The sequence below is a fragment of the Balearica regulorum genome, chromosome 26 (genome assembly GCF_011004875.1).
Source record: "Balearica regulorum gibbericeps isolate bBalReg1 chromosome 26, bBalReg1.pri, whole genome shotgun sequence".
In the NCBI taxonomy this organism is placed as follows: Eukaryota; Metazoa; Chordata; class Aves; order Gruiformes; family Gruidae; genus Balearica; species Balearica regulorum.
Window position 1 is genome coordinate 4640035 of NC_046209.1, and position 19687 is coordinate 4659721.

Here is a 19687-nt window from a genome sequence, read left to right on the forward strand (position 1 = left end):
GAGGGTTTTCGGGGGGGGCGGGGGTTGGTCTCATTACCCTGTTCTGCAGGTGGGGAAACTGAGGCAGGACGGGGAAACCCGGCTGGCAGTGGGGACTGAGGGGGGAACACCACACACAGACGGGGGGGGGGGGGGGGGGCAGGAGGGGGGGTGCAGGGGGATGGGGTGGGTGCTGGGGGGAGGGGGGGGGGCCCAGGCTGCACCCCAGGGCTGGGCCCTGCCACGCGCCGGCAGCCGCCCGGTCGCCGGCTGCTTTCGTTTTCCCCCGCCGCAGCCGGGGGCACGCCCAGAGCCCCCCCGCCTAGAGATGAAGCCCCAGCATGGCCCCTCCGGCCCCCCCAAAGGTCCTCCCCACACCGGGGTCACCCCAAAACCACCTACAACACAGACACGGAGAGCACCTACATATGTCGGGGGGGGGGGGGGGGCGCAAGACCCCAACCCCCCCCATCCCGTCCCACCAAAAGCCGCGGGGCTGGGGGTACCCCTTCCTCCAGCCCTGCCTGGGCCCCTTCCTTCCTCCCTGCACCCCAAAACCCCACCCTGCCACAGGGGCTGTGCTCGTGCCGGGCCCAGGGACCCCGCGGGACCCCCACCGAGATGCGCAGCCACCATCACCGAAACCTGCTGCGGCTCCCATGGGTGCAGTGAGTTTATCCTGGTCTCTGCAGGACCACCCAGACCCCCGGGGGACCCCACAGCACCACGAGAAGCAAAGCCAGGACACCCCCCCCCCCCCCCCCCCCAAAGTGCCACCGCAGGAGCTTTGCATCAGGGACCCCATGGGGGGGGACGACACGACCCAGCAGCAAGATGGGTGCTCAGCGTCACCTCCCCAGAGCCCTGGCACGGCTAACGGCACAAGAACTCTGCAAAATAAAGTTAATTTTCAATTCTGGGCATGATACAGATTTGGTTAAGGCTGCCTCGGGCTGGCAGAGCCCAGCTTCACCTCTCCCTGCTTCTTTTCACCCCAAATATTTAAAAGCTGCAACTATTTCCCCCCAAGTATTTCAGAGCCGACCCCGACTCCCCTGGGGCGGGATTTCAGGCATCGCACCGTGCTCGGACCTCGTGCTCAGACCTCGCATCCTGTCCGGCCGGGGCTGCCTCGTGCCAAGATAATTCCATCATCGCCTGCTTCCTCTGGAGGCAGCCGATGGGCAGCGTGGCGAGAGCCACCGGCACGGCCTCGTCCCCAAGCACGGTCAGTGACGTCGGGGTTCCATCTCTGCAGAGGTTAAAGCCACTCGGGGCACAACCAAGAAGAGAAAAGGCCTGTAAATGTAAAGTGCCATTTATTTTTTTTTTTTTCCCCCCCCATGATGAAAATACCGAGTTAAAAAAAAAAAAAATAAAAATTGCACCAACAAAACGCTCGATACGCTTTCTCCTCCTCCTCCAAAACCCAGCACCAAAACCAACTGAAAATATCCTAAAGCTTTATGAACTGTCCCCGTTCCCCATCTCCCATTTCAATTAAAACCGTAACGACGAGCACCCCCGCGGCTCCAGGGTGCTTTGCCCACGCATGAGCTGAGCCAGCAAGCACAGACACACACCCCCCCCCCCCAAATTTGGGGTCTCCCCCCGGGGTTTGCCTTGGTGGTGGGGGGACGACGACGCAGCCGCCCCCCGGCGCTTGCCCCAAGCAGGGCAGCGCCTTCGCCCTTTGCTGGGGAAGGGGAAAGGAAAAGGTACGAGGAGTTTGGGGTTACCAAATCAGGGAGCTTACTTCTGGGGGGGGGCTGTCATGGCGGGACCCGAGCACAGGCAGAGGGGATGTCAGCCGCCAGCCCAACGGGGCAAAAAAAAAAAAACCAAAACCCAGCCCGAAAAGATGGAAAACACAAAAAGAAAAATCCTACCAAGCTTCCAAAAATCATCTCCTCGTAGGGGGGGCTTGGGGACCACAGACTCCCATGTGGGGGGGGGGGGGGGGGACGGGGGAGCGAATCACCTGAAAATCCACAAATGTGGCGGAAAGGGAGGTGACAGCGGGGAGCCGCCATCCCCACTGCACAACCGGTGCCGGCGGGGACGGATCCGGCCACTCCACCGGGGCTCAGCCCCCACAGCACCTTTGCGAGGTCCTTCCCGGGCAGGAGGGGACACGACGGGGAGGTGCGGGGCAGGGAGGGACCGTCAGGCCGCAGGTGGCCTTTGGAAAACGCGTGGGCCTCGGCACAACGCGGGTCTCGCTGGGTGGGTTCATCCCCTCCCTGCGACGCCCAGCCCAGGCACCCGGTGCGGTGAGGGGAGCGGGGGGGCTCCAACGGGGGGCCCCGGGGCTCTGCTACAGCCACGATGGCCGAGGCCGCTCCTGGGATGGGCGAGAGGAGCTGGAGAGGGAAAACCGGCAGCCTGGAGGGGTTTCACCCTTCCCCAGGAGATGGTGGGGTCAGGAGAGGGACCCCAGTCCCGGGTTAGCCCGGCTCTGCCCTGACCACGGTGGGCAACCGGGCTCCAACCCCCCAACCTCTCTGCTCGGGCAGGAGCCGGGGAAGGGAAGGCCGTGCTCTCCCCCTGGCACCCAGGGGTGGAGGGGCCGCAGTCCTGGGAACGCCGCTCAGGCGCCCACCCCGCAGCTCCCACCGCCAGCCGAGAGCTCGGCCTGCGCTCAACCCATCAAGACCCTTCGCTAAATATCCAGTGCGCAGCAAGAAGAGGCTTTAAAAAAAACCAACCGTTTCAAAAGAAAAGAAAGAAAAACACAAATCTCTCCTCTCCTCCACCCGGGGACTGGCTAGAAGGGAGCTCACCGCTACGGTCTTCTCTGGCTCAGCCGTAAATCACCCCGCAGAGCTCCTGCCCACATCGGCAGGGTGCCCACCTCGTCCCCGGCCGCCCCGGGCAAGACGGTGACACCGTTTTGGGCCACCCTAGATAGGGTTTCTCCATTCCTGGCCCCACCGATTTCTCCGCCCCGGAGCCCACGTGAAAACCAGGGAGGAGGCAAAAACATCTGCCGTGCAGGTCCACCGTCTCACACACACACATGCAAGCGTGCACACACACACCCCGTTCTTTTCTTTTTTTTTTTTTTTTAAACCCAAGTGAACATGTTTCAAAAAAAAAAAAACAAAAAAAAAAAAGAAAAATTAACATAAGCAGCACCACATTTCCCAAGTGTCAGGAGCTCCAGAGCTGGAGCAGAGGCCTGGAACACCCCCACATCAAAAGAAACCAACCCTGCTTTGGCTGGGGGTCGGCCGATAAGAGACGCTTCTGAGGGGACGGTGCTTTGCCGCTGGGACGCGAGGCGAGAAGGGGCCGGGGAGAAGGAAGGAGGGCAGTTCTGTCATTTACTGAAGGGGAGGAAATGGTGACAGAGGCAGATGTACTGACACCAGGCGGTCGGCTCGGCCCTCACATGGCAGCGCGGGTGGGCGTGCTGGGCTGGTTCAACCGCAGCGTTTTGCACAGCCAGCCGGCGAAATCCACCTCCTCCACTTCGGAGCGTTTGATGAAGGTGTGACTCTGAAAGCGAAGGGAAAAAAGGATTAGGAGCATCGCCGGCTGCTCCCCGGCTCCCAAAACCCGACCCCGTTCTGTTGGGCTAGACCCCGGAGAAGCAAGAAGATCCTGGTGCGACGGCTCAGGCTGCTCTCAGGTAGCGAAAGCAGATTTTGAGATAGCATTTGGTTCTTGTAGCCCTGTGGTTTTTAAGCCACGTAGTCAACACAGGCACGGGAGTAAGGAAGGTTTAAAGAAGAGCAGAGCCTGCGCGGCCCCCAGACCAAAACGCTGCTCCGTACGGGCAGGCAGAGGAAGATGCTGCAGCTCCCCGGGGTCCTCGCTTGCCCCTGCACAGCAAACCCTGCTCCCCCAGGGGCAGAAGGTAACGGAGAAGCACAGGCAGGACAGGACAAGCTTCGCACAGGGGCAGGGGGCCACAGGCCACCTCCTTCGCAAGGGCTGTGCGGGAGCACCCGGACGTAGCTCAGGGGCTCTGCCCGATGCAAGGGGGAAAGCTGAGGTCAGCGTGGTTAAACTGGGCTCACAGACTGCTGTGGGTTGGAAGGGACCTCCCAGCCCATCCAGTGCCACCCCTGCCATGGGCAGGGACACCCTCCACTAGCCCAGGTTGCCCGAAGCCCCATCCAACCTGGCCTTGAACACTGCCAGGGAGCCAGGGGCAGCCACAGCTTCTCTGGGCACCCTGTGCCAGGGCCTCAGCACCCTCACAGGCAAGAATTTCTGCCTCAGATCTCATCCCCATCTCCCCTCCTGCAGCTTCAGGCCATTCCCCCTTGTCCTGTCACTCCCTGCCCTTGTCACCAGCCCCTCTCCAGCTTTCCTGGAGCCCCTGCAGGGACTGGAAGGGGCTCTAAGCCCAGAGCCTTCTCTTCTCCAGGCTGAACAACCCCAACTCTCTCAGCCTGTCTCCACAGCAGAAGCGCTCCAGCCCTCGGATCATCTTCGTGGCTTGAGCAAGTCCACATCTGTCTTATGCTGGGAACCCCAGAGCTGGACGCAGTACTCCAGGTAGTCTCACCAAAGTAGAGGAGGAGAATCCCCTCCCTCGACCTGCTGGTCACGCCGCTTCGGATGCGGCCCAGGACACGGTTGGCTTTCTGGGCTGCGAGCGCACATCGCCAGCTCACATTCAGCCCATACGTTCGTCTGCCCAACTCAGGAGGCAAATGTTTGTCCCAGGCACCTCCGCAGACCCGGGACAGCCGGGTGGTTCCCATCCCAGGCTCCGCATGGGTTAGATACGATCGCTGCCTTTGAATCAAAGGTGAGTCACTCCCGGGCTCTATTTAGCTCATCTTAAGCTCAGCCTGGGAGCTTCCAGCCTTTTGAGCAAGAGAAGCACAGAGGGACGGGGCAGGAGTTTGCAGATCCAGCGCAATCCCACTGCAGAAAGAAAATTACTCTCCGCACTTACCATCAGCATCTTCAGATCTGCCCGTTCTGCTGGATTTTTAATTAAGCTGAAATGAGAAGAACAAGAGAGCAAAACCAACGCTGAGACATTTTCTTGTGGGAAACCGGTTATCTAGCCGAAGAGGTCTCCGGCTTCACCGAAAGCCACTTGGCCTCCCGGCTGCTTTCCCCAGGAGCCTGGCAGCACGGAAACGGCTCGGAAACATCATCTCCAACAGCCCAGCTCCTAGCGAGAGCTGCAGGATCCGTCTCTTCTAGACCGTGTGGACGAACTGCGCCCCGCAAATGGAGAAGGAGGACCCAACGTTTGGCAGGCGTTAGTGATTTTTGTAATGCCCAATCTCTGTGATTTAACGGGAGCTGCGACAGCATCTTCAGGTGTCCCCCCCACTGCATGGGAAGGTCTGGAAGTCGATGGTGCACGCCTGGTGCCTACGAGGCTGTGGCGTGACTCACAGCCCCGGCAATCTGCTCCACCATCCCCCTGCCAGGCTCATATTTAGAAGGTGCTGCGATACCGCTGAGCGTCACCACAAATAAACCGCTTTTATTCCATCCCTTTCCAAGGCAGGAGTTCCCAGCACAATGCAGGATGACACTGCAGCCAGGGAGGGATCACCTACAGAGCGTGGAGAATACTGCGTTACGCTCAACGTTTTGGGTGGAGCGGCAGGCAGCCTTGCAGAGCTGTCAGGGAGCACGGTACAGGCCTCCACCTTCAGCCATAAGCAGGAATCCTTACCATTTATTTACAAACTCCTGGAAATCTTGCGTGAAAACTCCATTCGGTAGCTTGGGAGGTGGCTGCAGAGAAAAGGAGAAGGGTTTTCTGCATCACTGTGTGTTAATGGGTCAAAAAAAACCCCCAAAACCCACCCAATCAGTGGCACCTCCAGTCTTTGATGAGCTGCAGAAAAGCTGTGCCCTACAGCCATCCTCCTCCTCCAAGCTGTCCTTTGCAGCCAGGGAACTGCTCCCTGCCATTTCTCAGCACATCACGAGGCTGGCAGCAAACTGCTGCCCCAGCACCGCGTGCGGCTGGGGGGACCCCAGGCTGAATCACTGCCAAAACTCCGGAGACCGAAACTGCAGCGTGACAGTTCAGGATCCAACCTCGCAAATCCCAGCCCTGGCAACGCCCACGGCGGACGAAGCCAATCCGGAAATGATAACTGGGGGGTCAGCTCCCATCGCCTCGGAAGGGGAAACCGCTCTTTCCACTTGCTGGTGGGATGGACCCAACCTTGCAAGTCTGGTAGGACATTTCAGCCTGGGAATTTAGCACTGGTCACCCTCGTCCAAAGGGCATCATCAGAGAAAACGTGCGCGACCTCAGCATCTGCGCAGAGGAGCTGGTCGTTACAGAGCTCAAGAGCTCCCCTCACCGCTCTCCTCTTTCAAGGATTTATGAACTTCCCCCCCGCAGAGCCTTACTTCAAAACCAGAGATGCTTTTGCAATACAAAGAGATGGGAAGAGGGAATGGAGGAAGAAGGAAAGGACATTAGGGCAGCTCAGAGGGGCTATCCAAAAGCCCGTTAAAGCAAAAGTTCTGGAGCCCACCCTGACTCAGCAGGGCGGACACGACACTGTGGTACCTCAGAGAAGCCCAGCAGAGCCAACGGTAAAGAAATACCCACCTCATTAACTATATAATCCAGCAGTTCAAAGATGGCCATCGCAGGCCGGCTGTCCATCCCATGGCCTGCATGGTTAAGATGACAAAAACAGCGGTGAGAGGCTGTTCAGGGACAGCGAAGGGCTTCATTTCGTGTGAAAAGCATGTGTGGGACTTTTGCTGGGAGAGGCAGAGGCAACCCACTTGGGAACTGACTCGAGATTAAAAAAAAAATAAAAAAAATAACCAAAACACATTCCAAAATTTCAGATTTCTTTCATCGTGCCTATAGTCCAGATTTATTTCTTAGCTTGGAGCATAGTACCAGACCATCTGCTGTGGCAGGCTGGCAGCACTTCTAGAGCCTTCTGCTTCCAAGCAAATGGCTCAAGCGGAGCCTCCTTCAAACACCCGTGCCAGTTTGGCGCTTCTACGAGAGCTCCCAGCAAAGCCGTTCCCAAAAAGCTGTCCCCAGCTTGCAAGGAACCTGTTGGGAGCATGGGCAGAGCCTGAGGAGCCACGCGGGCTGTGACGGTGTCCCTCAAAGGATCTCCTCCAAGGGGTCCAAGTGCCAACAGCCTATGACGTCCCCAGCACGGGGTGCTTTGCTGCGTGACTCGAGCCTTCTCGTGGGACACAGCGGGATCTAAAGGCAGATAAACTGAGCTCTTAAAAATCTTAAGAGACCCTGGTTGGCATCCCAAGAGCCATCTCCTCACCTCCCTGTGCAAGACCAGCCTCCCGCCGGTGCTCATTAGGAATCAAACCTCCACGGTAGAGTGGATTCTGCCGGAGCATTGACATTGCTCCAGCTGCTCGGCAGAGAGGGGCCTCCCTACAAGCACTCGACTCCCCTCCACAACCTCATCCAAAACGACCTTTGGCTAACCCAGCCGGACCGAACAAAACCCGACCCCTTCTCCCCCACGTCTGCACGTTGTTTCCAATGTATACGACAGCCCCTACCACTGACGGGGCGTCCTGGGGGCCTGGCCCGCGGCGAGATGCTGTGAGATTCTCCCTCTGCCCCGTCTACCACAGGACGGCCAAATATTGCTTCCAGTTCCTTGGAGTCTGGCGGGGGGATTGGGTACCTTCCGATAGACAGCTCCACTAACGACAGACCCATGCTCCAGATGTCGGACTGGACCGAGTAGTGGGTGCCCTGCAACCGCTCGGGCTGGAAGGAAAGATCCCAGAAACATACGTATTGATATTCTGAATCGATGTGAAGTCATAAATATCACGCACTGAAATTAAATAGACAAGACTCGATATCCTGACAGCCTTTCCATCTCAGCTCTTCATCCCTCCAGGGAAAGGTCTGTCCCACAGGGATCATGTGCAAAGGGGATGCAAAAGAAAGATCACGTGCAAACGTAAAGCACTTGTATACATCTGATCAACAGCTACAGTGGAGCAGCGTTTACAGCTGCTTACACTTAGGAGTCCAGAGTACGCAGTAGGAATCGAGTTCTCTGTACACCAAGGTCTAATGAACTCGACTTATTAACCTTGTTTGGTTCCCCCCTCACACACACTCGTTCCTGTTAACACCCAAGAGGAATCTGAGGAGCAGAAAATCTACTCTGGGCTCTCACCATTGAAAGAAAAATTTAAAGAAATATATATATAAAAAAAAAATTTAAATCAAATGCAAGTCATCCATACTGGCAGCTTTGAGTCAGCTGTGCAGACCCAGTGGCTGAGTGCAAAGGAGATATTACTTTTAAATAGCCACCGTCTAACTATAACTGTACTGGAATAACCATTCCCAAAATACGAGAGCAGCTCAGACCGAAGCACAGAAGCGTAGCCTGACAGCTTCCCTACTAACCCACCAGCTCGTCCCCAGCCACGACCACACACGGTGCGGGGAGAAGACCCTCCCCCCCCGGCTCTGCCTTTCAGCCAGCAGGTCCTGGGGACTCGGAGCCAGCCAGGAGGGAATTTTATTGTCGTGGACACCACTTTATCTGCAGATGAGCCAACAACGATGATTATTCTCATTTAAAGGAGAGGCACAGCCAGCTCTTCCTGCAGTTCACTCTGGCTTTAATTCCCCCTTAGCCTCCACCAAACCTCTCCTGCCCCTGACTGGTTTTACTCCCATTCTGCCAGCGAGCGCACGCAGTCAGAGCGGGAGGAGGCGAGCGTACCAGCATCTGCGTCCCCTCTGCACTCAGTTTCATGGACGGAGCTTCGTACACAGAAAGATTTTTTTTTGAACCCACAAACACTTGCCAAAATAAAAATATGGAAGTATTTGTAAGATCTGAAATGTCTTTGCAAGTTTCTGCACTTCCACTGCTATCCAGGCACAGGTTGGAGCCAACAGGACCCCAACTCCTCAAGAGGACGTGGAGGTGTCTGCTTCTCCGCACAGCACGGTGCCTTGACGCACGGGGCTCACCCCCGATGCGAACAAGGGACAGGGCAGTCCGGGTGAGGATGGAAACACAGAGCAAAACCGTGAGTGAAATGGACTCTACACGTTGATTCTGTAAGAGCTGAGTTGAACCTAAATTGGAAAAAAGAAAAAAACCCAGAGGGAAAGTTGAAAGGAACTTACAGACATGTAGGACCGAGTTCCCACAAAAGAATTTGCCATGGAGTCAATGAGTTGGCCGCTGACTCCGAAATCACACAGCTTAATTTCTCCTCGAGAATTAACGAGGATGTTAGAAGGCTTCACATCTGACAACAGGAAGAGAGAAGAGCGTAAACACCACTCTAGGTAAAACACAGGGCCCCTGTACCGCAGGCAGTTATTTTTAGGTTCCTCCTCTCACCTCTGTGCATGATTTGGTGCTTCTCTCTCAGATACGCCAAGCCTCTCAGAACCTAGAAGGAAACCAAAGGCAGGATGAGATCAGAGCTGGGAAGGGAAGTGCTCTCCATTTGGCAGGACACGTTGCATAAACTCCGGGTGCCGCCACGCTGCAGCTTGGTGAGGAAAGCCACCCCGCAGTGTCCACGTGTTTCAGGGTTTGCAATTTATCACCACGTCAATCGCAGATCTTGAGTTTACCGCCCGAGAAAGCTTCTCCCAAATCTTCTCCGGGAGAAGGCAACACCAGCCAGCGCAGCGCAAGGGGTCGGAGCTATGGAAAGCGGTTGGGAATATGCTTCCCCCCTCCCCTCTCGCACACACCACCTCCTCTTGCCCTAGGTCAGGACAGGGAAGTGCACGTGGGGAAACAAAGAAAGCTTCCTCAGGCAACACAAGCATTATTCCCAAACTGTGCCCAGAAAATCCTTCCCAGAAGCCTGAAGAGCGACTGTAACTCACCGCTATACTGACTTTCCCCAAGATTTCCTCGGGAATTCTTTTGGCTTCTTTCAACACTTGATCCAGAGAGCCACCATCCTAAAATAAAGAACATCGAAGCGATCAACACGCCAATCCTCAGCAGGAAAACAGAGCAGCTGGCTCTACAGACAAGCATGCCCAGGGAGGGCGAGCGGTATATGAGCAGTACGCAACATCCCAGCTCAGCTGTCTGCACCAACTGGGCATCAAGCACGCTCCTTTTACAGCAGGGGTAAAAAAAAAAAAAAAAAAAGATATCTGGTGATCAGAGCTCAAGCTTCTCACTGAAAACTGCTTTAATGCTATCTTCTATCAGCTCTACTTCTTGCTACTAGTTCTCAGCTTCCTTTCCCCCAGAGGGGAATGCAAAGATGATGCTGTCAGCACTGATCCAGAGGAGCGACAACACTATTCTCTGCCAGAGACAACAGAGAACGCACGTCGTGCTTCACAGCGAGCTCCGTAGAGCAGCAGGTTTACAACATTTCCGTTTGGCCAACCCCCAGACCTCCGCTTCCGCTTTCCAAAAAGTTGATCTCTCTGTCATTTCGATGCCTAAGCAGGCAGCTCCTGCCTGCAGCTCCTCCCAGGAGCAGAGTGGCCTTGCTGCAGCCAGAGCAAGGAGCCGTCCCAGCTGCCAGCACCCTGTTTCACCCGCAGTTTCGAGGCCCAGGGAGACGTGATTTAGAACAGTCCTGCGAGCAGCAGTTTGCAGAGGAGGAGCAGGGACTCACCATGTGCTCCATGCAGATGGAAATCTCTCCATCGCTGTAGAAAGCTCCATAGAACCCCACGATATATGGGGAATTACACTCATGCAGCACCTGCAGCTCTCGGATAATCTGATTTCTGATGGCCGGTTTGATTTCTAAATGAATCAGCTGCCAAGAAAGAAAGAGAAAAAAAAAAATATTCAAGGTGTAACGCCTGGAAAAGAAAAAACAACTTACAGGAACCATGTGAGCAAGTCCTGAGTGTTGGAAAGAAACAAAGTTTACATCAAAGCAGAGCTTCCCTTGAAGACTTTTTACCATTTGCAGACTGACATTAAGGATAAAGGAGAGGTAGAGCCCCGTGCAGCCTGTTAGCGACTGAAGCAACTGCCAGCCATGTAACAGGCGGAGATCGCAGGGATACAGAGCGGAAAGACAAGTCAGAAGTTTGATGCAGATCTGACTCAGCAGACAGGAACATTTTCACAAGTTCTGTAGGTGTTGTAAGAAGAGGTGCTCTGATATCAAGGAAACCACAGAAAGGAAAAAAAAAAAAATAAAAAAAAATAAATTCATGAAGATTCTGCATGTGAAAGAGCAGTTGCTTTATTCCTTGGGCTCCTCGCGGTCAGTTAACACAGCTGTGGGTAGGGGAGCCAGAGGCTAGAAAATACAATGGCAGGTCAGAAAAAAGAGCCAGTGTCACTGTAAGCTCTAGGACACCCAACCCCAGGGACATCTGTCCTTCCCGCAGACCTGCAAAGGCTGGTCTCTGCAGGAAGGACAGCAGTGCTGCAGCTCGCCTTCGCTTCGGTTTCTGAACAGGGAGCTCCCATCAACCTCAAAACCACCCAGTGACACCCATTAAATCGAATGCCCTGGAAGACTCTGAGAACTCAGCTCTGAGCGAAGCCACCTAGAGAAGCGGATTTGCTCATGGAGACCCATTAAACCATCCCAAGAGCGGATGAGGTCCAAGGAAGACGTCCTCCAGACAGGTGGTTGCGCCGTCCTCGCCGAGCACTGCCTTTCCTAATAGGCAGATGAGGGTTTTCTATTACAGGGCACCAGAGTAAAAGACGTCGCCTATAAGCCCACATTTGAGATGAACTGATGTCACGGCTGCTTGAAACTACCTTGGGGATCTGTTAAGCGGGTGGTGAGAGGCGAGAAACATGTGCATCAAACTCCTGTTTATGGAGGAACAGCCACCCGTCCCTCCACCCGCCATTTCCAGTCCTCGTTAGCCATGACCTAGGATCCTCAAGAGATCTGCTTCCACCCAGTTTAGCCGAGTTCATTAAAAAACAGCTTCACTGGAAAAAAAAGAACAAACTTATGTTTTCACACCAGGCGCTCTAAACCCCAGGGACGTGTCGCAGAGAGCGTGGCCTCTCCCAGGGGACCCAGAGACAGGCAGAGCGGCCAGGTCGCTCACAGCGCCAAAGCAGGAGAGGTTCCACCTAAAACCTAGCTGGGAGCAGCTGGGGCCGCGGTCCTGACCCAGGCGAGGCGGTTAGGGGGCAGATGGGTCACTGCAGAGAGATCCCAACCGAAACCAGCTCTCCTAGAGCCGGGGCGAGCGCCAGACGCTCTCCAGCACGACTCCCCCATTACCTTCCGTGCCATAACGAGCCCTGAGGGTTTGTGCTGCACTTTGGTGACCACACCGCCATTGCCGGCCCCCAATTCGGAGATCCTCTCAAAGTCATCGTCCTTCAGCTCGCCCACTTTGGCTTTCTGTGTGAGAAAAGCTTCCAGGCGCTTCTTCTGCTGCTCGTCCAGCTCCAATTCCTCAAGCTTCTTCTGAAGGTCCACCAGGTTTGCCCTGGAGAAGGGAGGAGGAGACAGGAGGGGCCATCAGGAGACTGCAAGGGCAGCACCAGAGAAAGAGGGGTGGTTTGTTTTTTGGGGTTTTTTTAGGGAAGTGGAGGGAAATAACTGAAAACCATCATCTGACACGCACTCAGCCCCTGATAGAGCAACAAGACTAAAGCAAAGCTCTGGAGAGAGGCAGGGCTCAGCTCCGGTGCTGACAGGGTCACACCGACAGCGAGACCCATGGTGCAATATCTGCCCAACACGCACATCTCCTCTGGAGAGGAGCTTTAGTGCAGTCAGCTGTTTTGGGAAAGCCAAGGAGTAGGGAAAATCCTGCAACCCTTAAAGAGGCCGCACGGAGAAAGGCAGCACCAGCCGCCTCTCCCTCTCCCGACACGGGAAGCCAAGCTTGGGTTTCACTGCGAAACACGAGAAGGGCTTTGCGAGGTGTCCAGCAGCCCCTCGCTCCGTCACATCCCCCCCGCCATCCCCCAAACCCCTGGAGCACAAAGGGGTGCCTGTGCACCCCCAGCACCTGCTGCTGAGCTCCCGCCGCCCGCGCAGGCTCCAGCTGCTCTCCCCCAGTTGCTGCCCACCCCGGACCACCCGCTCCCACCCAGGGCGATGCGTTGGGATGGGTTCACCCCTCAGCACCCCCATGCCACGCTCGACCCGTGCTCCCCTCCCTCTCCACCAGCCTCGGCCCCGCACATCCCATCCCATCCCATCCCATCCCATCCCGCCGAGCGCTGACCGCCCCCCCAAATCCGCCCCCTCACCCCAGGCCCAGGGCCCCCAGCCCAGCCCCGGCCTGCGCACCCAGGCCCGGGCCCCACGCACCCCAGGCCCGAGCTGCGCCCAGACCTTCCCCCAGGCTCCTCTGCCGTCCCTGCCACCCTCCCACCCCCAGCACCCCACTCCCCCCGACACCCCCGGGCTGGGCCCCCCCAGCCCTGCCTTGGGCCCCCCCCCTCTCCTCAGGCCCGCTGTCCCTCAGGCCCCGAACCCCGGCAACGGCGTCAGGCTGGGCGGACCCCGCCGCCACTCACTCACTCGGCGGAGCCGTCGGGGCTCGGCCCCTCGGCAGCGCTGGGGGCGATGTTGAGGGCCGGCAGCACCGGCTTCCTCTTGGCCGGCATGGCCGGGCCGGGCCGCGCCTGCGGGGCCTAGCGGGGGGCGCGGCCGCGCGGCGCGGGGGCGCGCGGGGGCGGGGCTAGAAGGGGGGCGTGGCCGCGCGGGGGCCTATCGGGGGCGCGGCCGCATGGCGCGGGGACGCGCGGGAGGGGCGGGGTTTTTGAGGGGGGGGTGGAAGAAGAAGGGGCGGGGTCTGAGAGTGGCGGGCGAAGAGGGCGGGGACGAGGAGTCTCGCGAGAGCTGGCTGAGGGAAGGGCGGGGCTGGGGCGGGCGGCCCTGGGTGAGGGGGCGGGGCCTGGGTGAGGGGGCGGGGCCTGGGTGAGGAGGAGGCAGCGGGCAGCCCTTCCCTCGCGCTGAGGGAGCGGGCGCTAATTGCCTTGTCAGTAATTAGCGACCCCACGAGCAGGAGCCCCCCCCCAGCCCCTGCCTGTCCTGCCCAGCCCCTGCCTGTCCTGCCCTGCTCTGCCCAGCCCACCGCCTGCCCGCACCACCCTCCCACCTGAACCCCAGGCAGCAGGCCCGGGGCGCGCTCGAGACCCTTAACGAAGCCGGGCAATTAGCAGCCCCGTGGCGCCGGGCGGGCCGGTGCCCTTTGCTCGGTTCCAGGGGCTCCCGTCTCCACCGCCGGGCCATAAACCGGGGAGCGGCAAGCTGCCCTCACAGGGCTGCCGCACGGCCGGAGGGCGTCGAGCGTCAGGGAGCGGGACGCGGCCTTGTCCCCCGCCACGCCTCGGCCACACGCCGTCTGACTCACCCGGCCCGGTCCCACACCACCCCACACCGCCCCACACCGCCCCACGGGCACGCGGGGGATCACGAGGCGTCCGGCTCATCCGGAGGGCGACACGGGTGACGCGCATCGGGGTGACGCCCTGACGGCATGGCGGTGAGGGGGGTGAACCCCCGGCAAACCGTAGTGTGTTCGGCCCCCCCTGAGGCAGCTGTGGGGGAAACGGAGGCGCAGAGGGGTGCGGGCAGCGGCGGGCGGGCGGCAGAACCCCGGTGTCCGGGCCAGCCCTGCCCACGGGGAGCAGGGGGAACAAGGGTTGCTGTGGAGGAAGCCGTAACTGGTAGAGTCCAAGTCAATGTCTGCACCAGATGTTGTTCTCAACACCTATAAAATGTCATCAACGACAATACGCTTGTCTGAAAAAAAGGGAAATCATCCCGAAAAATAGGTGAAAGTTCACGGCCAGCAGCAGCGCCCGGACTTCGCTCACCAGCCCCGGGCCCCTCCTGCCCCGCTCGGCGGAGGAGGACAAAAACATTTGGCTAATGAGTGACGGAGCGGAGCAGGTCCATCCCCGGGGCGGCCCTGCTGTCGCTCACCGCCATCCCCAATCAGGGACGGGAGATTTTGCAATCCAGGACGTTATTTCTGTGTAGTTGGAGTTTAAACTTTGCCACTTGGGTCAGGGCACCACGAAGGAGGAGGTGGCCGAGCTTGGTGTTCATCTTACCCCCTGTGCACTGAGGAGATTCAGAAGACAGGACGGGTCCGTGGAAGTGAGATCTCACACAGGTATGTCCTTGGCTGCTGGTGCTCAGTGGGGTCCCTCTACCTGATGGTCCTACGGGGCCATCAGGGCTCACTGGAAGGACTGAGGATGAAGGACGGGGTGCAATAAAGCCTGGGTTGGCCAGCCAAAACATCATGGTAACAACAACCATCCCCAAACCTGGCTTAAGGGACACTTGAATCGGCGCTTAATGGGTCAGGAAGGGCAGTTGAGTGATTGGTTGGGTGGAGTGGGTTGGGTAGTTGGGTGGTGGGTTGAGTGGTGGGTGGGTAGTCAGGTAGTGGGTTGGTTGATCAATTAAGCAGAGAGTAGACTGGTCAGTCAGTTGGTCAGTGGGCTGGGCATCAGATCAGTCAATCTGTTGGTCAGTTGGCCAACTGTTTGACCATTTGGTCTGTTTCTTGATCGGTTCATTGGTTTGGCTGGTCAACCAGTTGGTCAGTTGGTCAACTGGTTGGTCAGCTGGTCAGTTAGTTGGGTTGTCAGTCAGCTGATCGGCCAGTTGGGCAACCAGTCAGTTGGCCCGTTGGTTTTCTCCGAGTCCGCCGTCTTGAGCAGCGCCTGGGGTGGCAGTGGCAGAGCGGGGCTGAGTCCCCTCCTTGGGGCCGGCCGGTGGCAGCAGTCTCCTCCCCCTTCGCTTGCCACCCAAAATGATTAACCTGATCTGCTGGAGCGGTCACGCACATGGAACAGGGCTGGACGGCGGAGCTGACCCAGCCCTCGGCTCTGGGTGCTCGTCCCGCTCCTGCGCTTGGGGGGCACGGTGGGGCTGGGTGCCTGCAGGGAGCCCGTGGCTGCACAGTTCTCTCGGGTGAAAAAATAGAGGATTTGGGAGTTTCAGCTGCCGGAAGGAGGTGGAGGGGGGCACCACTGCCGTGCCCCTGAGGCCCTGCATGCCCGTGCTCTCCCTCCCGCACGCGTGCACGTAGGGCTTTGCCAGATGTGCCCACATGTGCTCACACACAGGTGCCGGCACGTGCGTGTGTCCGTGTTCACACACCCATGTCTGCGTGGGCACACGCGCGCACCTTGCACGGTCATGTGGCTGCACAGATGCACAGCTTTGCACGCGCGTGTGTCAGCGTGGCCATGTGCGCATCCAGCCGTGCGCACATCCACACGGTCACACACGTGCACACGCGTGTAGGTACACCTCTCCACGGTCCCGCACACGTGTGCCCATGCCCAAACCTGCTCCCCACTCCCCCTCAGCAGCCCCACGCCCACCCCACGATTCGGGGTGCCCCTTGTTGGGGGGTAAGTTGGGAGGCAATCGTGGGGACCGGGTTCGGGACCTGACCCTGTCACCTCGCAGCCATGGCCTCTGGCGTGGGCAGCCTCGACAGCCTCGACCTGCTGGACCTCCTCTTCGACCGCCAGGATGGGATCCTCCATGGTGTGGAGCTGGGGACGCCGCCGGGCGCCTGGCACGAGGACAGGGTGAGACCTCATCCCTGGGTCTGGCAGGACAGCCCCATCCCCACGCCTTGCCTGGCAGCCGGGACACCCCGCCGCACGGGCACCCCCCGTGGGCACCCCGGGGTGATGGGCACCCCATGGTGACGATCGCCCGTGTCCCCGCAGCGTGCCCAGGACAGTGAGGACTTCCTCAGCTCCATCCTGGGCTCCGGGGACTCGGCGTCGGACTCTCCTGGCTGGTCCCCGGCCACCAGTGACAGCGGGGTCTCCGAGGACCCCCCCTCCGACAGCCCCCCCAGGTGCTGTGACAGGGGTCCCAGCGAGGTCCTGTACCCTTACAGCAACCCCTGCCGGGCTCTGCCCCTCCCGGGGGGAGCCGGGGTCCTGCACCCCGAGGTCTCCATCGACCTGGGTGAGCCACAGGGAGAGACCGGGCAAAGGACCGGACTGGGGACACTGGAGGGACTGGGGGGGGGGACTGGGGACACGGGGGAGCTGAGGGGGACAGGGGGGGCTGGGGCCTGTTGGGGATAGTGAAGAAATTAGGGGAGCTGGGGGGACTGGAGGGAACTGGGCAGACTGGGGAGAACTGGGAGGTCTGGAGGACCTGGGGGGAAGCTGGTGGGGAAGCGGGGAGAGCCTGGGAACTGGGGTGAATGGGGCAGACTGGTGTTGGTGGGGGAGACTGGAAGAGGAGGGAGGTTTGGGGGGACTGGGGGTGCCGAGGTGGGCTGAGTGGTGCAGGGTGTTTGGAGGGGGGCTGGGGCAGGACCAGAGGGACGGTTTGGGGGGACAGAGTCTGGGGCCACTGGACTGGTAGGTGGCAGCAAGTCACCGTAGCCCTGGCAAGGGTGAAGGTCCTGCACTGGGGACACTGGGGACAGAGGGGACACAGGCCGCTGACAGCCTCCGCTCTCCCCTCACCCAGACATGTGGCACCCCGGCTTCTTCCTGGAGGAGAGCCAGGACCTGCCCGTGGTCTCCCCGCCCGCGTCCTGCACCCTCACCGTGAAGGACCTGCTGCTCTCGGGCAGCTCCGATGCCGTGAGTCCCCACCCCGGTGTCCCCATCCCTCCTTGTCCCCAGCCTCGTCCCTTCCTGGACGACGATCCCCTCCCCATTCCCGGCCCCGGCCCCACCCCTGTCCCTTTTCCCACACCGCGGTCCCATCCCTGTCCCCTCCTGGACCACGATCCCATCCTCATCCCCGCACCGTGGTCCCTGGGGTCAGGCGTGGGGTGACCCCGCTGCCCAGGGCCGTCACCCACCCGCGGTCCCGCAGCAGCCACAGGTGCCCAGCTCCCTGCTGAGGCAGAGCCAGGGCCAGGGCCAGGAGCTGGTGCTGACGGAGGACGAGAAGAAGCTGCTGGCAAAGGAGGGGGTGTCCCTGCCCACGCAGCTGCCCCTCACCAAGGTGGGTCCCACCACACCTGGGGAGGGTGGAGAGTCCCAGCCCCAGCGGTCCTGACCCCCTCTCCCGTCTCCCTCAGTACGAGGAGCGGGTGCTGAAGAAGATCCGTCGGAAGATCAGGAACAAGCAGTCAGCTCAGGAGAGCCGCAAGAAGAAGAAGGAGTATATCGACGGGCTGGAGAGCCGGTACGGCCCCCGAGCCCCTGCTCTGGGCACGGCCGCACACCGACCCTCGCCCCAGGCACCCTGGGGGCACCCGGCTGGCAGTGATGGGTGTGCGGCTCCTTGCCAGCCCCCCCAGCCATCCCCCCCACCTCGCCTCCCTCTCCCTGTCCCCCAGGATGTCGGCGTGCACGGCCCAGAACCAGGAGCTGCAGAGGAAAGTCCTGCACCTGGAGAAGCAGAACTCGTAGGTGTTCCCTGGGCAGAATGGGGACAAGGGGGGGGCAGGATGGGGCTGGGGCTCCCCCCACCCTTAGGGCAGGAGGAGCTTGGGGGTGCCCATGGGCTCTGTGTCCCCAGGTCCCTCCTGGAGCAGCTGAAGAAGCTCCAGGCCCTAGTGGTACAGTCAAGCAACAAGGCAGCGCAGACAGGAACGTGCATTGCGGTGCGTGGAGCCCCCAAACCCCCCCACGGCCTCCTTGCTTCCAGGGAGGGAGGCTCAGACCCACGGAGACGCGCTGGCAGGGGTGGATGGAAGGATGGACATGTGCTAGGGCAGAGGGATAATGCTCCAAGGATGGATGGATGAAGGGACGGATGGATGCACGCATGCTGGCAGGGGCACGCGCACCGGGAGGGACAGAGGGACGCAGCCCCGGCTCTGCCACCAGCCCCCTCTCTGGGAGCTGTGTCCCAGAACCTCGTCCCCCCCCACGCTGCGCACGGTGACGTCCTCCCCTCTGCCCCCAGGTCCTGCTGCTCTCTTTCACGCTCATCGTCTTCCCCTCCATCAGCCCCTTCGCCCCCAGCAAGGCCAAGGCAGACGGCGACTTCGGACCCGTGCGAGGTGAGGGCCGCGCCATGGCTGCTCCGGGAGCTCAGGGCACCGAGTGGGCCCTGACCCTCCTTCGCGCTCAGTTTTCTCCAGGTCCCTGCACAACGCGGCCGCCTCTCGCGTGGCTTACACGCAGCCCCAAGCCAGGGACGAGAAGCCCCCGGAGCCGCTGTGGCCGGAGCACCTGGCCGAAGCCCCCGAGACCCTGCACGAAGCCTTCAGCGGCCGCACGTTCACCCCACGCCCAGACAAAGTCTCCCCCCGTAACAGCACGCAGCCGCTTGCCTCGGAAGGGCTGAGCCACGGGGACGGAGCCGACATCGTGTCTGGGGATGGCGCCGCACCGCACCACGGCCTGGCGTCGCTGGCTTGGAGCAAGGCTGACCGCAGCAGGCCCACGGTGCTGGAGCCGGCTGAGGAGCTTTGAGCAGCACCCAGGGACCACAGGGGATGCGATGGGGTGGCTCAGCACCTCATCCCCTACGGGACAAGCCCTCGGGGTGGCCCCCCCAGGATCTGCCTCCAGGCACAGGCAGATGCTGGACCCACGTGGCTTTGCTTATATCTGTGAACTGGGAAGATGAGACCAGTTCCCTGTTGGCCTTACTGGGAAGGAAGGGGCTGCTCCTGCCCCCTGGGTGCAGCAGGAGTTGCGGAAGGGACGTGGGGTCGCTCAAGATGGGGGAGGAGGGAACTGTAGGGGCCCTGGGCTGGTTGGCTAGTGATGGTGCAACTGGTTGGTTTTGTTTTGTTTTGTTTTTTATTTTTAAGCTTTATTTTCATCTCTAAATAAAAGGTATTTTGGAAAAAAATCCACTTGTTTTAGTTTAATATGGGGTGATCCACAAG

General features: G+C 59.6%; 2 protein-coding genes across 6 annotated transcripts; one reads left to right on the forward strand and one right to left on the reverse strand.

The window, feature by feature from the left end:
- Positions 1 to 1281: 1281 nt before the first annotated feature.
- On the reverse strand, positions 1282 to 13593 carry MAP2K2 (mitogen-activated protein kinase kinase 2). Of its 2 annotated transcripts, none has more exons than XM_075776416.1 (11): positions 13411 to 13593; positions 12154 to 12364; positions 10558 to 10704; positions 9803 to 9880; positions 9303 to 9354; positions 9083 to 9207; positions 7477 to 7690; positions 6533 to 6597; positions 5636 to 5697; positions 4895 to 4940; positions 1282 to 3480 (listed from the first exon to the last, which is right to left on the reverse strand). In XM_075776416.1, exons 1-11 carry the CDS (start codon positions 13494 to 13496, stop codon positions 3370 to 3372), a joined length of 1197 nt encoding a protein of 398 aa, XP_075632531.1. In that variant the 5' UTR covers positions 13497 to 13593; the 3' UTR covers positions 1282 to 3369. The 2 variants fall into 2 exon arrangements, with proteins under 2 accessions (XP_075632531.1, XP_075632532.1); XM_075776417.1 differs by having other exon boundaries at positions 13407 to 13499.
- Positions 13594 to 14882: 1289 nt separating this feature from the next.
- On the forward strand, positions 14883 to 19650 carry CREB3L3 (cAMP responsive element binding protein 3 like 3). 4 transcript variants are annotated; one of them, XM_075776372.1, is made up of 10 exons: positions 14883 to 15013; positions 16327 to 16451; positions 16596 to 16842; positions 17359 to 17474; positions 17716 to 17844; positions 17921 to 18027; positions 18182 to 18250; positions 18364 to 18448; positions 18754 to 18850; positions 18922 to 19650. In XM_075776372.1, the coding sequence occupies exons 2-10, from the start codon at positions 16329 to 16331 to the stop codon at positions 19263 to 19265; spliced, it is 1317 nt and encodes a 438-aa protein (XP_075632487.1). In that variant the 5' UTR covers positions 14883 to 15013; positions 16327 to 16328; the 3' UTR covers positions 19266 to 19650. The 4 variants fall into 4 exon arrangements, with proteins under 4 accessions (XP_075632487.1, XP_075632486.1, XP_075632489.1 ...); XM_075776371.1 differs by having other exon boundaries at positions 14899 to 15013; positions 17713 to 17844; XM_075776374.1 differs by having other exon boundaries at positions 14899 to 15013; positions 16596 to 16729; positions 17713 to 17844.
- Positions 19651 to 19687: the final 37 nt, after the last annotated feature.

Coding starts and splice junctions, on each gene's coding strand:
- CREB3L3 (XM_075776371.1), top strand. CDS start 16,329: ATGGCCTCTGGCGTGGGCAGCCTCGACAGCCTCGACCTGCTGGACCTC. Junction 17,845..17,920: donor CGCAGCTGCCCCTCACCAAG/GTGGGTCCCACC, acceptor CGTCTCCCTCAG/TACGAGGAGCGGGTGCTGAA. Junction 18,449..18,753: donor AGACAGGAACGTGCATTGCG/GTGCGTGGAGCC, acceptor CTCTGCCCCCAG/GTCCTGCTGCTCTCTTTCAC.
- MAP2K2 (XM_075776416.1), bottom strand. CDS start 13,496: ATGCCGGCCAAGAGGAAGCCGGTGCTGCCGGCCCTCAACATCGCCCCC. Junction 7,691..9,082: donor GAACTCGGTCCTACATGTCT/GTAAGTTCCTTT, acceptor CTTTCCTTCCAG/CCCGAGCGGTTGCAGGGCAC. Junction 4,941..5,635: donor CAGGAGTTTGTAAATAAATG/GTAAGGATTCCT, acceptor TTCTCATTTCAG/CTTAATTAAAAATCCAGCAG.